General features: G+C 37.8%; 2 protein-coding genes across 2 annotated transcripts; both read right to left on the bottom strand.

Moving 5' to 3' along the window:
* Positions 1–1378: 1378 nt before the first annotated feature.
* On the bottom strand, positions 1379–2335 carry LOC120524305 (olfactory receptor 10A3-like). Its single transcript, XM_039746167.1, has one exon. It carries the CDS (start codon positions 2333–2335, stop codon positions 1379–1381), a length of 957 nt encoding a protein of 318 aa, XP_039602101.1.
* A 13378-nt stretch (positions 2336–15713) lies between these two features.
* Positions 15714–16670, bottom strand: LOC120524304 (olfactory receptor 10A3-like). The gene has a single exon (XM_039746166.1). The coding sequence runs from the start codon at positions 16668–16670 to the stop codon at positions 15714–15716; it is 957 nt and encodes a 318-aa protein (XP_039602100.1).
* Between the last annotated feature and the right edge of the window lie 10177 nt (positions 16671–26847).

The raw sequence follows: 26847 nt of genomic DNA, 5'->3' as shown, positions 1-26847 counted from the left end.
CTTTCTGTTATAATCCATGTATAAAGTGAGGAATAAGGTCTTCCTATTATCCTACCTATAAAAATTTTGATAAATACGATATCAACAAGTTAGGCATCAGGAAAGCAAGGTTGACTAATTTGTTATGTTTCCATATATTATTATTTATTCATTTTTTATCTCCTTTCATCATTTCAGTAATGTGTTTAGAAATATAATATTTGATATCTGACATCATTATTTTGTTTTGATGTGTTGTTAATTATTTTTTCTTGTTAGTTTGACTTTTTAAAAATGTCTTTTAAATGTACCAAGACTGACACTGAACAAAACATCCATCCATCCATTATCCAACTCACTATATCCTAACACAGGGTCACAGGAGCCAATCTTTGCCAGCAAGGCAAGAACAAACCCTGGGCAGCGCAGGGCACGCACACACACCAAGCACAATTTAGAATTGCCAATGCACCTAACCTGCATGTCTTTAGACTGTGAGAGGAAACCCACACAGACACGGGGAGAACATGCTAACTCCATGCAAGGTAGGACCCAGGAAGCGAACCAAGGTCTTCTAACTGCGAGGTAGCAGCGCTACCCACTGTGCCACTGTGCCGCCTGAAACAACATTGAAAAGCAATTACTTCAAGAAAAACTCTGGTTGAGACTCAAGTTAATTATTTTTTATTTAACTTTGTTTCATCCTAATAACATGAATACATATACATAGCGATTTCAGTGTACTGAATTACTGATATTTGTGACTTTTCTTCTGGCTATTCCCAAAGGAAAGATCTTTGCAATCTCTGCTGCCCACTAAACATTTTTCTCCCATAGGTCTTCAAATTGTTCCATCAAACAGTGTCTGAAAGCACAAAATAATTGTTGCATAGCAAGCATTAAATACTGTGAATGATTACATCAAAAGTTGCATTTTATCCTTAAAACATGATGATCACATAACTTCCCGCATCTGAGGATCCATGTAGTTTCTGATCCCATTTATTCCATGGAGCCTATCCTGGTAACATCACCATTCCTGCCAGGAATCTTGAATGAAAGGCAGACTCAAAGGCAAAACCACATTCACTCTTTCCAGACCAACCTTAAATACACAAACAGATCACAATGAACAAAAATCAAAGAACACATAGGGATGATGGGCCATGAGTAACCCTGGAAATGTGGGATGATACTGGTAACTGCCATGCTGCCGAAGATTTTCATGGATGGCATGCATACAAAGCTAGCTGCTATACAATGTCTATATTTTTGCTTTTAATTTATTTTTTCAGATTTTTTTGTATTCATGACAGTCAAGTAGAAAGTATCAGGTAATGTTTCCAGAGATCATTCTTTGGGCCACTTACTGCTCCCACAGAACACAGCAATTTCATCTTTACATATTTTGAGGCAAGACTTTACGTTTTCTGAGTGTCTTCACAAGGCTGTTTCTGATCTCTTTGGTTCTTAGGCAGTAAATGACTGGGTTCATAAGAGCAGGAAACACATTCTGAACGATTGCACCCATGATTCTCATATCCACAGAAGTGCCAGGAATTCGGTAGGAGATGAAGACACTAGCAGCCACAAAGTAAAAGACAGAAATGACCAGCAAATGAGTCCCACAAGTGTAAAATGCTTTCAGGCGTCCCTCAGAGCTGCTAATCTTGAGAACAGAAGATATGATACGCACATAAGAAAATAGGATATATATCAGCGGGAATAGCAGTACACTCAATCCAATGGAAAGAGCGATGTAACTTGTCACCATGATGTCTCCACAGGCTAACATCAGAACAGAGGAAAAATCACAGAAACACTGGGTAACTTTATTGGGCCCACAAAAGGGGAACCTGAGAGCTAGACCCACACTTGGTGCTGCACAAAGCAACCCAGCCATCAAGCAACACACCATTAGTTTTAAAGCACGGCCATTGTTCATTAAGTTGGGGTAGTGGAGTGGGTTGCAGATCGCGATGTATCTGTCATACGCCATCAGGCTGAGGATGAAGGATTCAGTGCAGAATAGACTCAAGTAGAAAGTCGTCTGCGTGAAGCAGGCAGCAAATGAAACTGATCTCGATTCTAAACTGAACAGCACCAGCATGCTAGGAATGGTGTTAGTGGTGATGACAATGTCTAAGACGGCCAGTCCACAAACTAGGACGTACATTGGGGTGTGCAGTGATTTATCTAATGTGAATATTACAATAAGGAGAGTGTTTCCAAGCAAAATGCCGAGGTAAACGGTCAGGAAGAGGATGAAGAGAGTTTTCCTGCTCTCAAGGTCCCTGAATCCTGGAAAACCAACAATCACAAATTCCACCACAGATGGACTGCTTTGATTGGTCATGGCGATAAAAATCCTGAAAAAAGGAAGATATGTTAAAAAAAAGTCAAATATTTTGAATATTATTTAAAATTGTATTTTGTCCATTAAATATTTACTACAAATTGGATTTTTACAAGATTTGCTTAAACACTGTATTCGACATTAGGTTGACTTAGATCTGTTATTTATGTGTATTGAAAATTGTATATTTCACCATTAAAGTGTGAATCAGCCAATAAGTAGTATGACTTCCATCTGGTGTATCAGCCTGAAACTCTCGACTACCAGAATACAAACCTGCGTCCTTCCCCATCTGTGGAGAATGAAAAGCAAGCCTGCCAGCCCAGAAGTATTTTGTGAGAAACTGCCACACACTCAATGTTGCGTTGGTGGATAGTGTTGTCGTGATGCAGAAGCCACTCGCCTGCTCCCTGCCATTCGGGTTGTTTTCTCCGCACAGCATCATGCAATCGCTTGAGCACTTTAAGGTAAAAACTCTTGCCTGGCTCAAAGTTTCTACTTTGAAAGCCTCTCGAAGCATTGTGACAGCTTCTGTTGCTGTTTTCCCCAAAAGGAAACAGAACTTGATGCAAACACGCTATTCTTTCAAGTCTGCCATCAGAAAATCGATGAAGGCGATAAGAGAAGCTCAAGAAAAAAATGACACTGACCTTACAGACCTTTCCCCAAGGACACCACATGGCCAAATGATGCAGAAGGCAGCAATAGAGTCCAAGTGCAGTCAGGACAGTTTCAGGCCTCGGACAAATTCGACGACCTGAGACATTCTGTGGCCTGTAAGATGACTCCACCCACTTTCCACGCCCCCACCCCCATGTTGGTGATAAACTTTTGAGCTAAATGTACTATTATAGTAATGGTGGCAAACTGAACGTACGTGCAAAAAAATATTTACTCTAAATAGAAAAAGCTTCACCAGGATAAACTGTCGTGCTAATGTAATAAACATCCCTTCATACTTGCTGCGAGGTCGCGAGTCGTCCCCAGTAGGTACACAAAGCCATTCAGCGAACAGAGAAAGTCTTACTGGGGCATTGGCATAGCTAAGGGTGGGCAGAGGGGGCAGTCTGCCCTGGGCAGCACATTTTTGGGGGCGTTATTATTGGCAAAAAGGCTCAGTACAATTCGTGTGTAAGTGGCAGGGTTCAAACAAATATCACTCATGAATGAAAAAAGTAAAATTCTCTGATTTTTATCCACAACTTTTTCAAAAATTATTTTTAGACTGTCCTTCTGTGACAGCATCAGACACAGCAATTGAAATTTATGAGGCAATAACAAAATAAACATAAATATTGCACCAATAATACTTTCTAGGAAGATAAACAACTAATTTATTATTTTGTTTCGTTATCAATCCAAATGTGTTCTTGCTCTGTGCAAAAAACATCCACACCTATCACTTGTGCAGAACACTGGTTTTGGTTTTCGCAACATAATTATATTCAACTAATAATTAAAACACGGTTTATCAGTGCGTCTATACTATATTCTTTTCTAGTTGTTGCTTATAAATAATTATATGTGAAAACGTTTTGCTGTTTCTCTATATATGAATAAATTGATGCAAAATGTATCTTCATTTTTCTCTATATGTCATTTTAATTTTCTATTTAAATAGGTTAACATATTCAGATATGTTGGAGGGAACCAAATTTAAGCCTCGCCCAGAGGGGCACAAACTCGAGCTAAGCCACTGTAGCTGGGCGACTCAAACCAATAATTTATACCTCTTCGTACTTCTGAGGGCGAGTGCATCATTCCTCTGGAGCATAAACTCCGCCACAATTAATGCATCATTAATATGAATATTAAAATTTTGTACATCAGTAATAATACGGTACTAATGATATAACACAGAGAGTACCACAAAGACAGTACTCTAAAGAGCAGTTATATGTCTGGCATGTAGTATTGCATATTTTGACTGATTAAACAAATTATATGATTTATTCGATTCAGAGTCTATAAGAATATGTAGTGTTAATCGTAGCTCAGTGCAGCATATAATTTATTCTTCTTTGTCTTTTTCCTTAGAATTTCCCATTTTTATATGAAGTCAGCCTTCTGATTACCAGTGTAGATCCTTAGCCACAGAGCCACTACTCCATTGTGTGCAGCATATAACTAACATATTAAAAAGTGCAGTCTCATGAATGAGATATGGCAAATGCAGATATAAAATGTATACTATAAAATACAAAATGTTATGATTTTTTTGTTCAATTTGTTTCTAATATGCGACATCAAAACAACTGCTTTGGATGCAGAACTGAGAGACCTCAATAGTTTAGAGTTTATTAAATGCTGAATGCACATTTGAGTGCAGGAACTAAACAAATTGAAATCATCATGAGCGGCATGTAATATAGACATCAGTTCATCAGCGAAAAAATATAAGAAGTGAGTAAGGATTCTTCCAGTTGAGCAAGATAAGTCTACATGTCAGCAGTGAAATAAAGGCAATTACAGTTACTAGTAAGCATTCTGAACAATTATTATGACTTTTATGCTTGGGAACATGGAGCTCTCCAGGCAAAAGCTTCTTAAACTTTGAATCACAGGTTGCTGCCTTTTGGGTCGCACAGGGCCCGTTGCATTCAATGGGAGTGGGTCGCCTATGGTTTGCATGACCGCATCTCCCCAATCTGATGGTTATCATGGACTGGGTCTCGAAAACACTAAAACAGACTAGATTAAGAAACACTGCTAAGTTATTACATGAGTCATTTTGTCCCTTAAACGTGTCTCATTGTTTAATTAGCTGTCCTTTTTTATTTGTTTGATTTATTCTTATTTAAAATAGTGAATAAGTATTAGATTTACATTTAAAGCCATGTTTGGTGTACTCCCAGATGGGCTTAAAGTGGAGAAGGACAAACAAACTGTAATGGCCTTTACTACACTATTGGCACGTAGACTTATCTTGCTTTACTGGAAGAATCCTAACTAACCTCTGTTAAGTCAGTGGGTAACTGATGTTATATACTATTTGAAATCTGAAAAAATCAAATACTCACTTAGGGGATCTGTTCAAAACTTTTTAAAAACCTGGCAGGATCTAATTAATAACATTTTAGAATAAGCATTTATATTGGGGAGAAAAGACTCCTTTCTCTCTTTACTACTCTCAATAGTTTTACTCTGTCTGTTGACTTTCCTCCCTTTTTCATGGGTGGAGGTTGGATTGAACATAGTTTTGTCAAGTTTGACTTGATTATGTGGAATGTTACATGCTTTTAATAAATTCAATAAAAGATATATATATATATATATATATATATATATATATATATATATATATATATATATATATATATATATATATATATATCCTGCTCTGCCCTCACTTTATTAATAACTTTTAAAGCTTTAAATGGCCTTGGACCGGACTACACCAGTAACCTCCTCTATCGCTCTGCTCCTGTCCACTCACCAAGGTCCACCAATGCCGGCCATCTCATTGTTCCTCAGACTGACCTGTGCTCAGTGGGTGACTGCTGCCTGGAGTTTAGAATGACTTCCCTAAATTAATGAGATCAGCTAACTCAATTCATTCTTGTAAAAAGCAAATTAAAACTCATTTGCTTAGGAAGACATTTAACTTACCCTAACATTCTGACCCATTCTATCAGTTCCCCCTCTCTATCTAAGTGCTCATTTGTATTAAAATTAGGTATACACTAAAACATTGTTTTGATTATTTCCTGTGATTGTTATATGTTTTTGGCAATGAATTCACAAAACGACAAATGTTTTTCTCCTTCACATAACATTTTTTCACAAAGAACATTTTTAGCAGTCAATTATATTTTTTTTAATTAAATTTCGCACTATAATTTTTTAAATATCAATATTTTATTTTAATGATAGGTTAATGAATGAAACGATTGGTTTGAATTAAATATTTTCTAATATTAAAGTCTATGCTATACTTATTTTAGTCAACAATAAAGTCAAAATGTACCTGGCATTAATCATGGTGATGAGTCAAAGCAGAGGGTAGCAGCACGTAAAGTCTATGTGAGGAGACAGCAGAGCCAAGAACTGACATTGGGTTCTGCAGGAATGGCCAGCTAGAAAAAAGCTAAAGCTCGGTGACAAAAGCAATCATCAGACCAAGCTGGGTGGATCCAGATAAAGCGTTGCTGCTTCAAATTAAGCTCAGTTTAATAAAGCACACACACCAAGCACAATTCTAGAATCGCCAATGCACCTAACCTGCATGTCTTTGGACAGAAACCGGAGTACCCGAAGGAATCCCACGCAGACATGGGGAGAACTTCACGCAGGGAGGACCCGGGAAGCGAACCCGGTTCTCCTAACTGCAAGGCAGCAGCGCTACCCACTGCTCCACATGCCGCCCCTTGACTAAATATTTTTATGTTAAATTGATTTAGAACAATATTTTATGCATGAATAAATTGTGTCATTTGTTAAACTTAAATTAAATTGGTTTTTAATTTTGAAATGTGACAAGACGGAAACATTTCAATTATATTTTTTATTGTGTTAATCATTGCAAATAAAAATAAATATTCACTTTGAAATCTTTTGGTAACACTTTAATTTAGGTACTGCAAAAATGAATCTGTTACTCATTTCCTCTTAGGTAACAAGACCTTAACAGAGGCTTCTTTGGTCTCCATAATACTTATGAAGAAGCATCAGTAGATCAGTTATTCAGCTCTGTGCTGTGTGGTGTATTGACATGCTGGTAAAACGACTTGTTAATATGTAGGATTCGCAGAGTTTTCTTATACTAAACCTGTAATATCAAGAGAAATGTGTCTCATTTAAGCCACCTTAGATCACTCGAAAGTGATGTTGCGGTAGTCGTCACATTGCAGAGACAAATGAACATTTTACTGAAGCTTTGTAAGTGTTATGAAGACCCAAAGAAGTGAATATTAAATCTTCATTATATAAGAGTAAATGAGTAATAGATGCACTTTTCAAGTACCTAAACTAAAGTGTTACCAAAAAATCGTTTACAAGTTTAAATTTGCAGACCTGTATCATGCTATTTGTTCATGGTTTTCCTTGTGGCATTTTGTTCTTTTGTTTTTCATTCTGGTGTATTGTACCTGATTCTAATTCAACACTTGTGTTTCCTGTATTTATATTTTATATCTGAACCTGTACGTGTGGTAATCTTTATCCATCCATCAAGTCCACAATGGCAAGAAGCAATGCATACTGGGTAAAAACAAGCCTGAGACAGAATTCCCTGTCCATCACCGTCACGTGCACGCAATCTCAGTTTAAAGGAACTGGCCAGTATAATTTTTAGGTCCTTGGTATACCGGTGGAAGTGGAAATCCTGCAAGCATCCATACAGAGACACAGAGGACATGCAAACTAGAGATGGTGACTAAGCCAGAATATGAAAAGAGGTCTGCGGAGCAGTAAATGAGCTGCAGTCTTACTTTTCCTGATAATAAGAATTATTATCCACAGAATGGAAAAATTAGACATTGCAAACAATTGCTGGAACACACTAGTTTAAAACAGGAGAGCAGTTTTTGACTTATACTTGGGTTTTGATTGTAAATATTTAGGGTTTCACAAACTGAAAACTACAAAATGAAAAGCAGAAGCTCATACCTTTGTTAGAGGGCACCTACCCGCTGATCTTCGAGCAGAAGGGCAGAATGAGACAGACAGGCATTTATTACACCGTGGTGGTACCCAGGGAAAAAGGAGGCTGTGTGCAAATCTCACTAGAGAAACAATTAGTTGGTTTGCATGCTGTCTTTATGTAAAATTCTTTGGCATGTTGTTCACATGAAAGGTGCTAAATTAATGATTGATAATTATCTTCATAAATTGTGGCTTCTTTTTCAGTACCTGGTGGAGATTTCCAGATTATACATTTAATATTTCTTAGACATAGGGGGTGAGAGATCTGGTGTCAATAGTGACCAGAGGGTCCATTAAGGTTCATCCTGCAATTTGTTAATGGGCCGAGTCCCTTTAGCTTTAACGGGTTTGGTTACCTATTGTAGAGCTGAAGCCCCCTGCTGTTTTGAGGAACACATCCCTAAACATGCTTGACCCTTCATTCAAAGCCCTAAGTATAATGTGTATATTTAAGCCAAACTAAGGTTTAAAAAAAATTGTTTTTATTATAATAATATATAGTAATTGAGTATTAATTAAGGTAATATAATATAAAACACATTAAGTAAATTTCTTACTAATCTTATATACTGTATAACATATAACCTCTATAGTACATTTACATTTGCATGGATTTGCTTAGCAGAATCTTTTATCCAAAGCGACTTACAAAACATAATCAAGAAAACATTAGTCTGGGGACTGTTTGACATCAAGTGTTACAGGACAAGGTGACAAACTGATTGTCACATAGAACAACATGCAAGCGGGTCCACTTCCTTGGTTACAAAAACTTATTAGCTAATATCAGACAGAAATTCAATGAATATGAGGGACTCCAAAGCTTCTTACACATTGAGGAAGACAGAATTTCAGATGAAGGTGGGCAGCTCATCCTGCAGCTAGGGTTTACACGAGAAAAGAGTCTGGATTGAGATTTAATGTTGCACAGAGGTGGCATCATCAAATGCTATCCATCAGAAGACCTGAGAGAGCAAGAAGGAGAATACTGTAGGAACTAACAAGTGTCTGTCTCCATATCTATTGTAAGTGCGCTAGAGAAAGGACAGGCATCAGGGCCGGGATGGAGGACAATCTTTTGCCTGGACTGGATGCCTTAAAGGAAGGACTGCTGGAATGGAGACACAACCTGGCTTGAATGCCATATAATCTCTATAACTAATGGATGCCCTATAAATGATGGATTGGCTCAATGTGGATTCCAGGAAGGTGGCTGCATTCCTCAAGGCTGATCCCAATCAGGATACCCACAGGTTTTCATTGGAAATGCAGTCCTTGGGTACCAGCAGAGGTTAGGAGACAATACTGCTTGACACGTAAACCGGAAATACTCCCCTCCAGCAATGCACTGACACCAGAAGCACTGACCCTGGTTTCACTTTGAAAGAAAGCCTGCCACCTCAGATCGGGGAGTCAGTGGGCAAAAAACTTGGAGGACGAAAGCAGGAAGAATTTGTTTGATTTGTTTGTATTGTGGCTGACCTTTGCAAAGATGCTTATTGGAAGGAAGCTTTGGATAAGTAAATATGTTGTATTCAAATCCAGAATATAAATATACTGTATATATAAATATCACAGAGTGAGCCCCATATATATACATATATATAGGTGCTGACTCACTGACTGTTGACAAGCATCAAGGACTTGAACTTATAATGAGCTGCTACAGGAAGCTAATGTAGAGATCTGAAATGAAGAATGACATGTGCCACCTGAATTGGTTGAATATCACAAATACTAGAGCATTTTGAATCATCTGCGGTAGCTTGGTAACACATTTTTGTACTCCTGCCAGCAGACACTTGCAAAAGTCCAGATGTGGCAAGGCCAAATTCTGAACCTGAAGTTGAGCTGCATATTCATCCTCTTCGGTCAAAAAGTGTCCAAAATAGTTGCCTATCCTCCCCATTCCAGCCCATCAGTGTTGCCATACGTTCGAAGCAGAACAGAAAACATTCTGGGTTATCCAAGGGAGTCGTCTTCACCAGCACATCCTTAGGACGGGCAAGGGTAGAAGCACCCACAGAAGCTTCATCTTGCTCCAGTGGCAGTGGGACATTATGTGCCTCACTCCTGGTACCATGTGACACACGAGTCACTGTCTTGCACCCTTAAGACATGGCTGAGTCCAAAGGCTTCAGGTAAACCAGCTTTATTCAGGAGCTTTAACAGGTGCTACCACTTAAATACACACAGGCACAGCAAAACAAGCAATAAAGTTATCTGTCATCCTGCTTTGGCTCCCTTCTTCAGGTCAGGAACAGATAGTTTGTCAGGTCAGACCAGCAGCTGCGGATCAGTAGCTGGTATCAGGTTATCCTGGAGGGTAGGAAACAGAAAAGAAAATGATGGCCAGGTCAGTGGCCAGATTAAAATACTTCCCACATCAACCTCTGGCCAACGGACACGTTATGCGGCGGGACTGTGCCATTGCCTCGCGGGCAGACAAAAAACCTTTGACTGACACATCCCCAATGTTTCGGCAGTCCTTCACTTTTTTCTCTTCAGTTTCCTTACAACTATTTTATTAATCCAGATAATTTTTGATGAATGCACACATGTGAAATGGAGGCAAATTAGATGGATGACTGGTTGTTCCTTTGTGATTTGCATCTTATTGCTAATAAGGAGCTATTAAAAACAGTGAATGCAGCTGTTTAAGACTAGGATAAGCAATTAAGAGTGGGGACTGTTAACAAGTGAGACCACTGAAGTGAATGAGAAAATGCCACTTGAGTGCTTCATCAGCAATCAATGAGTTCTCATTAAGCAATTGGCTTGGAACAAAACCTGATGCCATTGCAGCTTATTGAGACCCCACATTGCTCACCCTGATATAATCTAATCTAATCTAATCTAATCTAATCTAATCTAATCTAATCTAATCTAATCTAATATAATATAATATAATATAATATAAAATCCAATGTTTGTCTGTCTGCCTGTACGTCTGTCCGCTTTACACAAGAGAACTACTGAACGGATTTACATCGGGGTTTTTTCTATAATTTGCTTGAACATTCCGGCTGATTTTGCGACCTGTCTCATTGTGCTAAGAATCATAGATTCCCTATTATTTGTGCTAATCCGAGACAGAGGCTGAGTTGGCTAAATTGGCCCTAGTGTGTGCTTGGTGTGTGGGTGTGTTTGTGTGTGTCCTGCGGTGGGTTGGCACCCTGCCCAGGATTGGTTCCCGCCTTGTGCCCTGTGTTGGCTGGGATTGGCTCCAGCAGACCCCCGTGACCCTGTATTCGGATTCAGGGGGTTAGAAAATGGATGGATGGATAATATATAATATAATATAATATAATATAATATAATATAATATAATATAATATAATATAATATAATATAATATAATATAATATGCAACTGGAAACCAGGCAGAGCAAGAGATTCTTGGTCTCTGTCAGTACTCTGGCAGAATACTTTGGGTTGAAATCTGCTGGTTGTATAAACAGAAACATAATTTAAAAGTGAATTGCAGTAATCTGATCCAGAGGTGGGAGACACTATAAGTCAGTGGTTAGTGTCCTGGGTTCAGATCCCTGATTCAGTCATTATCAGTATGCAGAATGCACCTTCTCTCCTTGTTTTTAAAGCTTATTTAATGACCAGTTGTCTTCTATGCTCCAGAAATTACAATGATTCTTTTATTTTTTTTTCATTGTCTTCTCTGCTCCTCCCAGGTGAGCTTTGCCTGATTTCACTCCTGATTCTATTTCCCCTGGGGAAGTTGAAGCATTCCTTTTTAACCAGAAACTAGGAGTACTTCTAGTGCAACAAGATTGCCACCTGGAAGCACTTCTGAGTCAGGCACACCATTTCCCCAGTAGGGGAGCCTGTCTTCAGTAATTTCCTCTAGTGGCACCCATGAACCCTGACTGGGCTGCCAAGCACAACAACAACTCCCATGTACCCTTGTCAGTGTCCAAATAGCAGTCTTAGCAGAGGGATTCGGCCACCCAGCGTAGTTAGAGAATACTTTTCTTTATGAGGCGATCTCTCTCTGTCCTTCTGTTCCAATGGCCTCCTGCCTGGGAGAGACAGTATTCACCAGCCCATCTGTCCACACATTCCTTTATAGTACGTATGACCAGACTTGAAAAGAGTACTAAAAAAATCTACTGAAGTAAAAGTATTAGTACATCGATGCAATAATTAATTCTAATAATATCACTTAATTAATTTTGTTAATAACTGAACTTGCTGTTAGTTTAATGGCATGCTACTCTTTTCAATGTGCCATCTCAGGTCATTCATACATTGAAAATAATTTTTATTTTCAAGGATATCATCCACATGGTTTGTGGTTCAGAACAGATCAGTAATTCTCAGAATTTCACTTTTGTCTCCTCTAATTATTTCCAAATATTTCATTAAATCAGATACTTCATGATAAACACACAGAAGGGTACATGGCATGTTCTTCTGTCATTTGTTTTTCACTGTTACCACTATAACTATCATGCATTTTGTGGGTACTACACGCCAAGGGGTGTCTGTATCTTTTTGTTTTTGCTGAAAGCTCATTAGCTTGGTATTTGTATAGCACATCCCTGTTGTATTTTCCCACATAAACTATAGATTGTGAATACAAGAGACCAATGCTTGAGTATACCAACAAATCATTTCTTTGCACATGACTTCTTGTTTACACATACTATCAGTCCAAGTTTTTAAATCCCAGTTCAATCGCAATTCAAGTTTTTATTGAAATTTAAGCAGCCAGCGAATAACCTGAAATAGTACAAAGTTACAGAGCTAAAATAAAAAAATTAAATAACCAAAAACTGAAAACCAAATAAATAAAGTTATATAAAACAATCTTTTTTAGGAAACAACTTGCAGCTTTTCTGCAGCAATGGAAGTCAAGTAAGCCTTGAATGTTGATGCAGACAATTCCTACAGGTGTCCCAACTTTTGTGGAATACTTACAAACCCTCTCTCAGTGTAAAAGTAATGTTGGAAGAAAGTTTTTTTTTGCTACACCCTTTGAAGCCTTCAGCCAAACTAAAGTTCAAAGCTTTTCAAACAATACTTACATATTTGGGGAATTCTATCTTTATAAAACATCTTCCCTTTTTTCCCAAGTTTAAGAAGCAAAGAAAATATAATCTGGCTTTCTTAATAAATAAATCTGAGTGTCTTAAGGATATACGTGAAAATGAAGAGAGTTTTCCCAAATTTAACACCTTAATGGGAATATACAGTCATGTGAAAAAGTAAGTGCACCCAGTAAAAGTGATATGCTTGAATATAAACACAAGAGAAATTTTACTATGCAATTATTTTTTCAATAAAAATATCAATAGAATAGATAGCAATGGCAAAAAGTAAGCATGCCCTTGGCCTAAGAAACTTTTTTGCCCCCTTTAGGAGAAAGGACTTCTTGCAAACGTTTTGCATAACTGCCTACCAGTCTCAGACATCGACTCAGTGAAGTTTTTGACCACTTGTCCATGTAGTATTCCTTCAGTTGCAAGTTGTTTGTAGGTTTTTCTGCATGTACTACCTTGTTAGAGCCATTACTTGGATGGTTTGCTCATGTGTGTCGGATCATTTTCATGTTGAAAGGTCCAGTTTCAGTTCAACTTAAACTTTTGGATAGATGGCTTCATATTCTCCTCCAGCACAGTTCAATATGATGCCGAGTTGACTCGATAGCTGCAAGCTGCCCAGGCACTGAGGCAGCAAAGTAACCTCAAATCATAATATTTCCACCACCATGTTTCACTTTTGATATGAGGATCTTCACCTGGAATGCTGTCTTTGGTTTGCACCTAACATGACTACATTACTGTAGCCAAACAACTCTATCGTTCAGTCATCTGTCCTGATTCTTTGGCTATAAGTTCCATGGCAGATTGATTTTCCTGTAAGGAACAGCTTTTTCTTGGTACACTTCGCATGCAAGTCAGAATTCTTTCTGAATGTAGATGCATGGACCAAGGAAAAAAGAAAAGAGATACCCGCCACTCCTGTCATGACATTTTGGGGTTCTTGGATATTTTTTTAGTATCATCTGGTCAAATCTTCAGCTGAACAGCTCAGTCCTGGATAGCTTAGCAGTCATTTGAAATTGATGCTTCTTGTAGATGATTTTCCTTAAAGTGGGAAGACTTATTTGTAATAATTTGGCAATCTTTTTAAATCCCTTACCAGACTATTTGGCATCTACAACCTTCTTTCCGAGGGTCCATAGAGACCTCCTTAGATCTTAGCATGATGACACCACACACATCAAAAGCAAAGACAACACCGGATCCTAGATATCAGCAGTTTTAAATAAGACAGGTTCCACCCTCACATTCCCTAAGAAGGTTCTAATCATTGGCACCTCATCTGGAACACCTGATTCTAATTTTATCGATTTGAAGTGTAGATAAATGTAGGTGTAGACTTACTTTTTCTCCATGACAAAGGTGCATTTTTGTTAATTTAGATTATGAGAATTGTCAATTATGATGTGGTATTTGTTCAAGTATCTCACCATTATATGTAGGCACTGTCTGTAGGAAGGCCTAATGTTTGTGTTTTCAAATACAGTGGTACCTCAGTATACATCCTTAATCCGTTCCAGATCCTTTGACTTATACCAAACAGGACGTATACCAAATGAATTTTTCCCATAAGAAATAAAGGGAAAATGATTAATCCGTTCCCATGAAAAAAAAATCCTACGTTATTGGCACATTATACATTGATGGTGTTGTATAAAATAATTTAAGCACTGCATAATACTAAAATACATAAATACAAAAGCAATTAGATGAAAATTAATATTTAACCCCTCTTTACTTTTTAATAACGTCGTTGTTTTTCACAATCGTAGATACCGTCGTTCTCGGCATACGGTATGTAGTAGCTATGTCCCGGTTACGCATGCCACCTTCATACTTTTCAACAATCAATTCAAATTTACGCGAAAAAACACAAAATCACGTGAAAATTCACATAGAGTTATAGCGCGGGTTGTTCACTGAATGCTAGCAACTGGCATCCTGATGTTCATGGGCAGTCGTGGCTTTGTCTCTAGAGAAGTAAACAAGGATAGCGCGCGGTGTTCTAGCATGTGAGTCGTATTCCAAACAAAGGTCGTATACCAAGCAAAATGTTTTGCGTCCAAACAGGACGTATACCAAGTTAGACTTATTCCAAAACGGACGTATATCAAGATACCACTGTATGTTAAAAAAGTTAATCATTTATGTGGGGGGTAATTAATTTTTGATATGACTGCATAAAGAGAAAAAAAATGTCACCAGCATTGAACTCTGAAGTTTGACCCATTTAACTATAGTAAAGAAAAAGGGAGTATCATCTCACTTTGACATAGAGAAATGTAAGAAGAATTATGATGAGGTAGGCCATTCAACCCATAATCTTTATCACCTAAATTCTGTAAAATATGATAAGGATGAGATCTGTTGGACCTCTGAGTTCTGCTGTCTCCCCCACTACTTGGTGCTTTATTCCAGCCATTCATGATTCTGTAAAAGAAGATACATTTTCTGACATTTATATGAGATTTACCCTTAACTAGGTAATTCAAAATGATTTTATGAATATGAACTGAACAAACTAAGAATGATGATAGCACAGAGTATTGATGATAGCACAGAATATTGATTACAGCATGTTTGTGTAGTAGAATATCATGGTCAACCATGTAACAAGCTGCACCCAAGCCTTAAATCATTTCATTTCTCCCAATGAACCCAGGATGTTATCTTTACATATTTTGAGGCAAGACTTTACACTTTCTGAGTGTCTTAACAAGGCTGTCTCTGATCTCTTTGGTCCTTAGGCAGTAAATGACTGGGTTCATGAGAGCAGGAAACACATTCTGAATTATCGCTCCCATGATTCTCATATCCACAGAGGTGCCAGGAATTCGGTAGGAGATGAAGACGCTAGCAGCCACAAAGTAAAAGACAGAAATGACCAACAAGTGAGTCCCACAGGTGTAAAAAGCTTTCAGGCGTCCTTCGGAGGTGCTAATCTTGAGAACAGAAGATATGATACGCATATAAGAAAACAGAATATATATCAGCGGGAATAGCAGTACACTCAGACCGGTGGTGAGACCCACATAACTTGTCACTGTGATGTCTCCACAGGCCAACATCAAAACAGAGGAATAATCACAAAAACACTGATTAACTTTGTTCGGTCCACAAAAGGGAAACCTGAGAGCTAGACCCACACTTAGTGCTGCGCAAAGCAACCCAGCCATCAAACAGCACACAATCAGTTTAATAGCACGGCCATTGTTCATTAAGTTGGGATAGTGGAATGGGTTGCAGATTGCTATATATCTGTCATACGCCATCAAGCTAAGGATGAAAGATTCGGTACAGAACAGACTCAAGTAGAAAGTTGTCTGCGTGAAGCAGGCCACAAATGAAACCGACCTGGATCCTAAAATGAATAGCACCAGCATGCTTGGAATGGTGTTAGTGGTAATGACAATGTCTAAGATGGCCAATCCACAAACCAGAACATACATTGGCGTATGAAGGGATTTGTCTGATGTGAATATTAGAATCAGGAGAATGTTTCCTAACAAAATGCAGAGGTAAACAGTTAGGAAGACGGTCAGTAGAGTTTTCCTGCTTTCGATGTCCCTGAATCCTGGAAAACCAACAATCACAAATTCCACCACAGATGTGCTGCTTTGATTGGACATGGTGATATAAATCCTGAGGAAAGCAAGAACAGATGTTTAGAAATGGTTATGACTTTTGTGCAAAATTGTGCTTTGCTCCTTTAAACATTCCTTAAAATTGGATTTGTGAAAGGTTACCATCTTGAGTAGTCTTCATCTACGTAAGTGCTTTGAATTTGGTTACATTTTTCCTATTCTGGAAACATTGCACATTGAAAATTCATGTAGAAAGTGACAATGATTGAAACAAAAGCATAAAGTCTCAGTACCTTTGAATAAGCACTTCTAACACTGTATGTCGGCCACTCTTGTCAATTCATTTCATTTTCTGTATTCTTATAGTGTCTTTAAAACTAAAAAAAGTTCTCAAGGAATTTAGAATGAACTTTGTTCTACATCTAAAAATAAATTTTGATAAGCTGACATAAACTCTTTTATTCTATTGTGGGTTCACAAACATGAAGCAAAGCTTCACAGTTCACAGATTTGCACTGTGGTAACTGTTGGCGCCAACTGCAAACCAGCAAACTCTGGATTCCAACAACCATCAGATTCAGCTACCCTGTCAGCTTAAGCTAAAGAGTAACTCTCTAATCTCTGGGCAGAAGGACAGGCTGTAAGCAGAGAGCTTCCTAGTGATGTAACCTGAGTGGTTTCCCTATTCAGCCTCACTTTACTGTGTGGCTCTGCACCGACACAACACTCCATTCCCACCACAGTGCAAAGGCTGCTGACTACGCCAAGTGTTCTGTCATGAGCTCACACATACACGCACACATCTATAATGACTTGCAACAAACAGTAGAAGGGAAATTAAAATCACTAGGAGAGTAGTAAGTCAAGGAAGAAGCTAACCTCAGAACCAGTAGTCCAGAAGATTTTTTTTGCCAAAGCCAAAATGTGATTGGAAAATTCTGAGTCAAAAAGAATAGTGGGAATTTGAAAAACCATAAAATCTAAATAATGATCTTTTAATGAAGCAAAACAAACTTCATTTGTAAAGACTGGATAACCGAGAAACACCTCAGATAATCTTTCTATCATCTCCAGATTAAATTCACAAAGGAGCACACCGGGGGGATTCTGGGCAAGATCTGTAAGGAGATTGCAATAATAGAAACTTAACATAGCAGCGCCTAAATGGAAAACAGAAATGGTGACACAAAAAATGTGATTAAATAATGAATTTTCTCAAAACAGATTCTAGACAAAAATCAAACCCCATATTTTGAATTCAAAACTATATACAGTGATCCCTCGCTATATCATGCTTCGACTTTCGTGGCTTCACTCTATCGCGATTTTTTTCTCAAACACGCTTACGTCACTACGCATGCGCTTTCTGAGAACTTTTATCTAAGCCCTACGATGGCTCCTAAACGTGCTGCTTTTTCTAAGCCTTCTGACAATAAAATTAAGCGCCTGAGGAAGATTCTTACTATCCAGGAGAAGGTGAAACTCTTGGATATGATTAAAGATGGCAATACCCTACAAAAGCCTACTCACGCATATGAAAAGACAGCGCCAGCAACTGCCTATCAAGATGTTCTTCAGCCGTGCACCCAGACACCCACTGCCTACTCCTAGTAATCCTTCAGCGGAAGAAGACAACAACGCACCTGCTGAAGATACTGCACCACCTCTGAAGACTCTCTTACTGAGGTCGTGCCTTCATAGGTTAGTGGTTGTGTGCAATTAAATGTACAGTACAATAATCTACTATATAAAAGCGTTCGGGATTGTCCTTCCGTCCCATGAGTGCAAAGCGTAGCGGTATTCCGCTTATTACAGACTTACTACTTGCGGCTTGAGGTACGAAGCGACACGATGTGAGCAGAGTTCTGGTGCTCTCATCGTTCCCTTGCTTTTGTGCGCAATGCGCTGGAAAAATAGAAAAAATTATGTCTCTGGAAATAATGTTGGTGGAGTACAAATGTCTCACCGCGTAGTAAATATCAGGGGAGATGGTGCTTGCTTATTCTCATCTATAGCTTATTTAGTGCATGAAACTCCGTCTTTAGCGGTACAGATTCGGGCTGACATTGTACGACTTTGGACAGGCACTTGAGGGGATTAAAAAAAAAACGTAGGTTTTCGGGAGATGTTATGAATGGGCACTTTGATGTTCTCATTTCCTACACTTACATGCCTGATGTACACATGGAGCGCACAAAAATTGAGGATAAAAGTCGGTCGCTTTAAAAGGTGGGTGCGCCTAGTAATATGATATTTGTAACGTCTAATATGTCTTATTTTCTCTTATTTTGTCTAATATATTGGGTAATACGAGTGTAATGGTGACTAAAGGGTGTTATTTCATGTCTAGAGGGCTTTAATAATGTTAAAAAACGTATTTAGAAGGTCGTAAACAGGTTTTCTATACTCTAACTGCGAAAATATTCGATTTATAAATAAAGAATCCTACTTCTCGAAAATTCATTTATCATTAACCATGATAAATGAGGGTTCACTGTAATCCCTTGACAGACAGATAGTTACTGCATGGGAATGTACTCAAAAATTCATTAAAGTTGGACATCATAACAACATAATGAGCCTTCTCAGTTTGCATATTTACATTGTGGTGACTGCTGGCGGCTTTCCACAAACCCACAACCACTGGATTTTAACAGCCCTCAGCATCAGCTTCCTTATCAACATGACCTAATGGAGAAACTCTGTTATCTTTAGGCGCATGAACAGGCTGTAAGTGAAGCAGAGCAGCACGATTTCAGGCGATGTCAGCTGGCCTCTCTCTCACTCTTCTCCAGCCTTGACTCTACTGTTTGGGTCCGCAACAACATCTCACTCCCAACCATAGTGCAAAGGCTGTGTTCTGTCATGGGCTCACACACAAAAACCCTGAATGTTCTCAGTTTAAAGATTTACTCTGTGATAACTGTCAGTCCAAACCAGCAACATCTGTATTCTAACTACACTCAGACTCAGCCACCTTGTCAGTGTTTTGATGTAAAGGACTAACTCCATTACCTGCAGGGACAAGGACAGGCTGTAAATGAAGCAGAGCACTACCTGGTGATGTCACCTCTTTGTCACCTAGTCCTCACTCTATTATGTGGCGCTGTACTGAAACCACACTTTAGAATTAGAAAGCGAGTCATGTTAATATTATTAATAAAATCTTAAAGTAGACCATACCTATAGTCTCATAGGCATAAAGGCATTCCATTAAATTTACTAAAGTAAAACTTGTATTTGTGTTGTCAGTCCCATCGTTCATGTCAGCATAGTCGTCAACGCTTATAGTTTTCCTGCAAGTCTCATGGTATTTGTCCACAGAGTGTCATTTTAGCAATGCAATGAATTTTTCATTATTTTTTATTGATGAAAGATGCTGTTCTCAAATATTTGAAAATGGCACATCACATCTTTTGACAGAAGAATTGTTACTTTTTTTATGGCAAAAATATGGAAAAGGGGTCCAGGAATAAAAGAAAAACTGTGCTTCTTTACTGTCAGGGTACTTTAGAACTTTTGAAGAGGGCACAGATTTAACCCATACAATACTCTTGTCAGATTTGTGTCAGGATGTCAAATTTAAACCAGCACTTTGTTTGAAGTCAGTACAAGTACACAAGAGGAGACTGGGTGAATTTCCTACATTTTCTCAAATCAATGGACTGTTAAAAAATTTAAACATCCCATAATCTGCAAATGATATTACTTTTTTTTTTACCATCCTATAGCTATGGGTTCAGTTTTGACCCAACATTTGCTTAAGTGGATTTTCCTTGGTATTTTGGGTCGTTTGCTTGTTCACGACGTATTAAAATATTCCAAGTGTCACAATTTCACATTAGAAATGAAGGTTTCTAGTAAAGTGACCTAACTTTACATAAAGCTAAAAGTTACCAAACGTCACATTTTTGCATAGCTGCAACATTTTAAACATTGCCATGTCCTTTGGGTCAATTATGACTCACCATGTACATCAATAGATTTTACTCCCCATTTAGGATTCTTTGTTTGGCTATGCTGCATAAAGTCACCTCTTCAACAATAAAATGTGGGATCATCACTGCTACAGGTTAAGCATTGTCAATCAATATAAAATACGTTTTGGGGTGGAAAATGTGACACCCACTGCAGGTATAAAGGGGTGTCAGAATTGGGACAAAAAGGCCTGTATGGCACATGTATTATCACAGAAATTTCCCTGTACTTTAATAAAGCTGCTTTACAGAAACCCATGTGCACAGCTTTAACTGCACATGGACAGCTTCTTCAAGCAAAGAGACTTACTACCCCAGCATAAGCAGACCAAACGTTTATCTTCGGACTTGAGCCATGCCTGTGCCAATCACCAAAGCAGGTGCCTGCTCACCGCTCTTAATTTTTGGAAACATGTTCTCTCAGTCATTAATCTCTGGTGGGACATGGTCAACGACCCACACTGGGTGGTCTTAAACAATATACTCTTTACCCAATTAAACAAAATAAAATCAATATTACTATAATGCAAAATGAATAAAACACAGTAAAATAGTAGCAACAAAAACAGGAAATAAATGGTTATTTTAAAAATACTTTCTGTAAGGATACAAATGAAGATGAAGATGAAACTCTTCAAGTCTGGGTGCATGGCTTCTTCAAATTTTTCTTCAGTCCACAGAGATTTTCATAATGCCAGTTTCTTCGGAAATGCAGATGTCTTTTCTGGGTGACAATCTTCACTCTGCTGTTCTTTGCCTATTTATTTTTTGTGCAGCTTGTATCCCAGTTTAAAAGGCCCATCTTCACATAGATTTAACAATAATGACATCACAACAAAATGGATTTAATAATGAACATTTTTTCAAAATGGGTTCAAGACAAAATCAAAATATTTTAATTCCATGAGTCTCAAAACCACATAATCCCTATATAGAAGATTACAGACGTACTGTCTGGGTGACAATCTCCTCTCTCCTACTCCTTTTTGTATTTATTTATTTATTTTTGCTGTATGCATTCTACTTTGACCCTTGTTAACGTAAATTTAACAATAATGGCATCACAACAAAATAATAACAAATAATCAATAATCTTAAGATTACTATTGTTTTTTTTTACAGTCTCTTTTCATCGTTATTACAAAATTCCAAAAATGTGTCTAGCAATCTGTCTATTAGGGTTCTAAAGGATATAAGGTTCAACACAATAATGATACAGAGTTTAAATAATTCAAAATGAAAGACTTTCTGAGATGAGATTTTGAGCCCAGCAGTCTCCAGATAAGTACGTTTGAGAATAATTCAAATATTCTGGTTATTTTGTTTGCTACAATTTTTAGCTAGAAATGGGCAATAAAGTTAAAAGTGGATTTGAATGGTGATCTGTGGTTGAGTTTATTTCACCAGATAAGACAGAGTTACACAACACAAAGCCCATCATCTGGCGCTAACATGAACCTGTATAAAAAAGGGGTTACATGTGCACCCTTTGTTTCTTTTCAAAAGTGCACTGCAAAAAAATGCATATAGAAAAACTAGACAAAAAAGTTAAATGGGGGTTGTTGTGCTTTTCTTTAGCAAAAATATCTGCCAAAGGGGTAAGCAAAATTTACTTGACAAGATTTCTTAAAGTAAGGTAAAAAAAATCATAAATACAGATTTTCTGATAAGTCAATAATTATTACAATAAGGAAAACAAGATTTGATGCTATGTGTCATGCATGGGCGTGGAAGGATTCCTCTAAGGGCCGGGTAAAAGTACACAATAACCTGCCAAGACGAGAGTGGGGCTACCGCTGACATTGTCCTGTTGTTCCTTTTCCCTCACAGCTCCGAGAAGCCACCCAGTAAGTGCACTTAACTCCGCCCCTTCCGGTGGTTGCGCTATAAAAGAAGAAAAAGAGAATGCCGTCTTTTGCTGGGAGACCGGAACAAGCCGCTCGCTGGAGCATGTGACTTTCGAAAGAGCCCTTAGAAGGAAGAAATCCCTGATTGGGATAAGCGCATAGACGATGTTTTCATTAATTTTCTTTATTTTGCTTGTTTCATCTCACAACAATTAATAGGGACGACCCGTTTGGCTTCTCAAAATTTCAACTGTTTCCAGTCTGTCCTTCCACCTCCCGACCACACATGATATAAGTACGTTCCACTTGTTTAGACTTCATTTTTTGCAGTGTGGTTCCAAAAAACTAATTAAGTGGTCAAAGCAAACGATCAAATGCTCAGATGAGAAAATAAAAATCTTTAATCTTTTGAAAAGTGTTGTGTTACTTGATTTAATTTAAAGTATATATGAGGATGTTCTGAATGGTTATATGCAAATACTTACATATAAGTGAATTATTTAGTTGGCAGATTAGTTATGCGTAAGTATGCCACATGAAAAACGTACAACCTGACTTTACTTCTTAATGATAATTTTTTTTTGTTAAAAGTAGAAGAGCTCAGGAATGTGAAATAGCTAAAACACACTCTAAGCTACAGACGCTTTTTTCAAATATTTAACTTTTAGGGAAAGGCTCCAGCACCCACTCAACTGTGTTCAAGACTAAGTGGGTTACAAAATGACTATTATTTAAAAATAAAAGTTTCCTGAAGAAACTGTTTTCCCTTTTTTGATGAACAATAAAAAACAGAGGTTCTTTTTTCAGGTCACAATTTAATTTAAACATATTTAACTTGTTACCCCCTTTTTGTGGACTAGGCTATATATCAGTTCCTAAAAGTAATGAAAAAGTATTCTTAAGCTACATATTCTAAGTATTACATCCATCCATCCATCCATTTTCTAACCCGCTGAATCCGAATACAGGGTCACGGGGGTCTGCTGGAGCCAATCCCAGCCAACACAGGGCACAAGGCAGGAACCAATTCTGGGCAGGGTGCCAACCCACCGCAGAAGTATTACATCAGACTACAAATCTGTAAACATTAAGAACGGTTTATTCAGTTTTTAGCAACTAAACACTTTTTTAAAGTATTCTGCACAACAAACTGGATCTCTTGGTTCAAAACATGAAGTGTTCTGAAAGTTGTGATGAGAGAAGGCCGTTTAGACCAATAAGCTTGCCCATTCCATTCACAAAGATTGTCCAAAAAAACATCAACTCAAGATTTGAAGTCCACAAAGTCTTCTGGTAATTTTATTAAATGTGTCTGAAGAAGAGCACTTTCGAACTGTTGTGTGAAATCTGCCCATACGTTCCAAACCGTGTCCCCACATTTTTATTACAGAGTTCACAAGTTCTAGCAGCCACAAGGTACCCTGATTCTAACTTGGTGATTTCTTTATGTTGGGAATCACAGAAATGCACCTAGCCTGGCCACGTCGTTTACAATCACACTCGTACTGAGAAACACGTAATACAGAGGTTCAAATGAAATAATAATAAAGAATATACTAAACAAAAACCATTAACAAATAACACACATGCAAAACCCCATCCAAATAACCTCAAAGGTGATAATTACTTAAACACAAATGCAAATAAAAACCCGACTAAACTTTAATCACTAAACGATAAATAATAAACACTCGCAACAAGTCCAAACACAGTCCAGTTTTATGAAATGTTTTGTCCTACCGTATTGTAGATTTGCCAGATCTTTTCAATGGAAGAACATTTTTTGAAATTTCAAAACTTTGTAAACAGCAATCTGTTTGATATCTCTCAAGGAAAGCTAAACTGTCTGTACAAATTTCTTAGAAGAATAAGAGTGTCAAATTAAAAAAAACAAAACATCAGGCCACCAGGGTCAGAGTTGTTTCATGTGGACAGCCAGACAGACATAAGTGGCTATCTCAATAGGTGTTTCTCACATTACATGCAAATACACCTAAAATTAGACACTGCTTACAAGTCCTACAGCCTGTAAGGCCTGAATGGAGGTAACTCAGTGCCATTTAATATGGTGCTGTGAACTCAGACACTTCTTACTTCAAATAAAACTCTGCTTACATTCAACTCATACAATTTTGAGAGGGTACCTACCGATTGATCCTCCAGCAGTAGGACAGAGCGAGAGTGCAGAAGTGCCAGGCAAAGGCTGACATTTATTTAAGTTACCTGGGGGAAAAATTAGCAGGATGCAAGCTCACCAGGGAGGCAATTAGTAGTTTTAAAAGCTGTCCATCCATATAAGACCAATTAATGTTTTTTAAAGTTTTGACAAAAACAGCAACTAGAAAGAAAGCTTTTACGTTAGGAATTAATATAGAAAACATTCTAACTGTGGTTGAGATGATGTGCCTGTAGTGAAAATAATAATAATAAATTTTAGTTAAAAGCTCGTTTCAAGATACACAAGGACACTGTACATCAAAAAATACAACAAATAAAAAATAAAACAATAAAAATAAACAGAAGTTAACAAAATGCAACAACAAAATAATGGGTTTTAAGTTGAGATTTTAAAACAGAGAGTTAGGTGTAGGCACAACCAGAGTCATGGACCCGCCATGCAAAAATAAGTCTGTCACCCATAATGCAGAACCTGCACAAAAGGGCATTCAACAACATGGACAAAGTGAACATGATGGGGTGTGTGGTTTTTGTGAGAAAAGCAGATAAGGTGAAAACAGGCTGTGAAAGGTCTTAAAAACTAAAAGGTGGAGTTTATAGTGGATGTGGAAATGAACAGAGATTGTAATTGTTGAAGTGTTTGAATATGTTGCTGGGTTTTAAATGTGTAAGGATCCTTTCTGCTGAATGTTGCACCTTTTGTTGTCTATTTAGGCTGTCAGCAAAGACACCAAACAAGACCACATTGCCACAATCAACTCAAAAGCATGAATAAGTGTCTCGGTTGTGATATTGGAGAGAGAGACACAACCTTCTAATCTGCTTGTGATGGAGAAAAGCTACTGTAATGATGTTATTGATATGTGGTTCAAAAAGAGTGTTGGGCTAAGAATGACACCAAGATTTCTGACTCGTGTTGACAAAGATGAAATAACACTAAAGAAATGTTGCCAAATTTCCTTAACACTAGAATCTCTGAAGCGCACGAAAAAAGTTGTAAAGCTGGGCCATCTTAAATTCCTTCACACCTCTCCTCATCAGCATCTTTGTTTTGCAGATGTGTTGCTCAGCACAAGCAGCAAGCAGCCTGCTATCCCGTCACGCCCACCGACGCAGCTGAAGTTGAAGCTGAAGCAAAAATTTGCAACAAGGTGTTACAGACTCAAATCAAATGTATATTTTTATTATATAATAGTAATAATAGCAGCTCACTACTCAAAACGGAAGATGCGAGGAAGTTCCGGTATCAAACCTGCAATCTTTTGATTTAGAAGTAGCCGTTGTTACCTCTAACCTACCCATGCAATTAATAAATAGGCTTTGGTTTTTATATATTGACAGCAACATGTAAATTGAATTATTCTTTGGTTATATTCTTCAATAACGGCGCACTTGTTTTGTTATACCTTTTGTGAAAGTATTTCATGTTTGAACATCAAAGACCATAAGGTGCATACTAATTCAGCGTGAGCAGGAACACTCAATAAAACTGAATAAAAAAAAATCAAGTAACAGTGAGATATGAAGAAGGGAGATTCACCAGCGCTTGTGTGTCAGCTTTTATCCCTCCAGATCAGAGAATGTCCAGTTCCATTGCCTCAAAACACCACTCACATCTACAGTTATTGCCAGTTTCAGATAAAAACTTACAGCGTCTGATCCCTAGGACGGTGTATGTATGGTGATCGTGACTGAGAAAATAAAAGTGAAAAAAAATGGTCAGTTTTACAAGTCCTATAAATGTACATGGTCTGTTACAGATGCAAACCAATTGTATGTGTGTACTATATAATATTAACAATAACAGCAGCTCACTGCTAAAAACAGCAAACATAGGAGTCAGTCAGGATCGAACCGGGGACTCTTGATTACAAGTCAGCAAATCTTACTGCTACACCACGGAAGCTGTTGTCTTATCTTTGAACCTTTTGTGAAAGTGTTTATTTGATCTTTGAACTTCAGGCTTCACACATTCTATAGCTTATGTCTACATTTTGTAACATGTATTACTAAAATATGAAAGAGTTTCTGTTTTTGTGTTTACACAGATTACTGTAGAAACGGAACGCAGATGAAATGAATGTGTTCCAAATAACGATCTATTATTTCCACTCTAAAACTCCAGCACTTCACTCCCAGATAACCAATCAAGGCATGAGCTGGGAGAAGTTTGTGCACGTTTTGCAGCAGTGGGGGGTATGGAATAGCAGACTGCTTGCT

The sequence above is a fragment of the Polypterus senegalus genome, chromosome 2 (genome assembly GCF_016835505.1).
Source record: "Polypterus senegalus isolate Bchr_013 chromosome 2, ASM1683550v1, whole genome shotgun sequence".
Lineage (NCBI taxonomy): Eukaryota > Metazoa > Chordata > Cladistia > Polypteriformes > Polypteridae > Polypterus > Polypterus senegalus.
Note: the sequence above shows the minus strand (reverse complement) of the source record. Positions and strands in the feature narration are given on the sequence as shown.

What these genes read in the sequence shown, in the direction of transcription:
- LOC120524305 (XM_039746167.1), bottom strand. Translation starts at nt 2,335, where the DNA reads ATGACCAATCAAAGCAGTCCATCTGTGGTGGAATTTGTGATTGTTGGT.
- LOC120524304 (XM_039746166.1), bottom strand. Translation starts at nt 16,670, where the DNA reads ATGTCCAATCAAAGCAGCACATCTGTGGTGGAATTTGTGATTGTTGGT.